Raw genomic sequence first — 2,415 nt, 5'->3', positions numbered from 1 at the left:
CTTTTTTTTTTTTTTTTTTTTTTGTCTTTTTCCTTTTATGGGTTCTATGTAATAACCAAAGTTAAAAATGATAAATTTCAATGAATGTGAGGTCAAAATCAGTGTAATTTATTCAAGATGAAATTGTTAATTTTTAATTTTAATGTGAATTTTTGTTGGATTTGCATCTATGTTCTTGCCCCAACCTTCTTCCATTTTTACCCTAAAGCACATTCATTCTCTCTCTTCCTACATAAAGCTCTCTCCTTTCATCACTCTCACACTCACTCCATTCTCCACTCTCACACCTCCATTCTCAGCCATTCTCATGTGGGTCATTCATTTTCACCACAAAACACCCTCTGAAGTTTTGTTTTTTAATCCCAGCTTCTTCAAGTTTTGATGAGGTTCAATTGGGTTCGGTTTTGCTCTGTTTCATAGCATTTTTTTTTCCTTTTTGTTGTTGTTAAGGAAGAAGGGTCAATGGCTGAGAACTCAAACCTTCTACTATGTTCCGAAAACAACATCACTTGTTTTGATGATGATGATGATGATGGTGATGATTTGGAGTGTAATGTTGCTGCTGCTGATGGGTCTGGAATCTTACCATGTTGGGACCACACCAACAACCTTAACTCCGACCAACCATGTCCGAGTTCAGAAAACCGTGGATCGGGTCCATTGTATTGTTTTGATGTTCTGAGTGAAGAAACAATGAAAGACATGGTGGAAAGGGAAAAAGAGCATTTACCAAAGGAGGATTATCTTAAGAGGCTACGTAGTGGGGACTTGGACCTCAGTGGTAGGAGAGAGACCATTGATTGGATTTGGAAGGTTGGTTCATTGATTCATTTTTTATTTCTTATTTTTTTCTCAAATAATCGGGTTTGTATGATTTTTTGGTTTTATTTTGGGGGGTTCTTTTGATTTATTGACAATCAATCGAAATGGAATACAAAATTCCCTCTTAAGATTTCTTTTTTTGTGATAATTTATATAGATTCTATATTGCTTGTATAAGTACTATTATTGTGATGTTAATTATTCAAAAAGTTTTTTTTTTTCATGTTGTTCTCTAATTTCACTTTCTGTTTTTCCTGTATCAGGTTCTTTGTTATGTTTGTCTATCTATCTCAATGCAGCTCAATTTGCTTTGGAGTGATTTTTTACTTTTTTTCAGGGGGTTTTTCCTTTTACTTTATTGACTTTTGCAAGCTGGTAATGGAGTATTATGGACTGATTTTGCGGCAAATTTTGTTCAAGTCTTAAATTGATTTGGATTTTTCTTCTTGTTTTGATTTTCTGTTGTCCACACATTTTTGTTTGATAGTAATTTGAAACTGTGAGGGGGAAGTCTCAATGGTTGGTTCTATGATTTGGTGATTCCGTTAGTGACTTAATACACTTTTGTATGATGTGATGATCAACAGGCTCATTCCTATTATGGTTTTGGACCCTTGACCTTTTGTCTATCTGTGAACTACTTGGATCGCTTCTTATCCTTGTATGAATTGCCGGTGAGATTGAATTTCTAGAAGCATTATCCGGTTTTATTATGTTCATGTCTCTAATTTGATCAATGTTCTTTTGATGATCTAATTAATATTTTTGGCCTCTTCTTCAGAGAGGTAAAAGTTGGACTATGCAATTGTTAGCTGTAGCTTGCTTGTCGATTGGGGCGAAAATGGAGGAGGTTAAAGTGCCTCAATCCGTCGACTTACAGGTTTGGTATAATCTTAATTGTTCTCCTAATACAGTAAAACGCGATTTTGCTATGTGTGTTTCCCTTTATGTTCTCATTTATTATTGGTTAATTGGCAGGTTGGAGAACCAAAGTTTGTATTTGAAGCTAAAACCATTCAAAGAATGGAACTATTGGTGTTAAGCACATTGAGATGGAAAATGCAGGCTTTAACTCCTTGTTCCTTCATAGATTATTTCCTAAAGAAGATCACTTTCAAGCAACATTTGGTGAATCGGACCATTTCGAGATCAATGCAGCTCACCCTTAGCATAATTAGAGGTACTCTACTACTCTCATTACCATGCTTTGAATTTTTAGTCCTTCTCAGATGAAAAGCACTGCCATTTCTCGCGGAGTAATGATTTCAAGGAGGCAAAATCAATGCAGGGATTGACTTCTTGGAGTTCAGGCCTTCTGAAATCGCAGCGGCTGTGGCGATTTCTGTTTCAAAGGAGTTGCAACAAGCGAAAGATATCGATAAGGCGTTAGCTAGCTTCTTCATTGCAGAGAAGGTGAGGGTGGTAGTGGTGGTGGTGGTTCCCACAAAAACACAACAAAAAGGGCCACAAGACAAAATTGCTTTTGCTTTTGTCCTTATAGTATTGATCATTGATGCTTGACGTCATCATAACCATAACCATCAATTCCAGCTTGTGAAATTGTTCTTCTAAACTTTATTATTTTTGTTGGGG

General features: G+C 36.0%; 1 protein-coding gene across 2 annotated transcripts in view; it reads left to right on the top strand.

The window, feature by feature from the left end:
- The window catches only part of LOC107642264 (cyclin-D4-1), a 2,946-nt gene continuing 696 nt past the window's right edge, over positions 166-2,415 (top strand). The window contains exons 1-5 of one of the 2 annotated variants that reach the window (XM_016345557.2): positions 166-813; positions 1,410-1,496; positions 1,604-1,702; positions 1,801-2,002; positions 2,093-2,235. In XM_016345557.2, the coding sequence (XP_016201043.1) occupies positions 463-813; positions 1,410-1,496; positions 1,604-1,702; positions 1,801-2,002; positions 2,093-2,235 (882 nt within the window). In that variant the 5' untranslated portion in view covers positions 166-462. The remainder of the gene's footprint in view (positions 814-1,409; positions 1,497-1,603; positions 1,703-1,800; positions 2,003-2,092; positions 2,236-2,415) is intronic. The other variant, XM_016345558.2, reaches the window with a different exon arrangement.

Source organism: Arachis ipaensis, chromosome B05, assembly GCF_000816755.2.
Source record: "Arachis ipaensis cultivar K30076 chromosome B05, Araip1.1, whole genome shotgun sequence".
Taxonomy (NCBI): Eukaryota; Viridiplantae; Streptophyta; class Magnoliopsida; order Fabales; family Fabaceae; genus Arachis; species Arachis ipaensis.
Note: the sequence above shows the minus strand (reverse complement) of the source record. Positions and strands in the feature narration are given on the sequence as shown.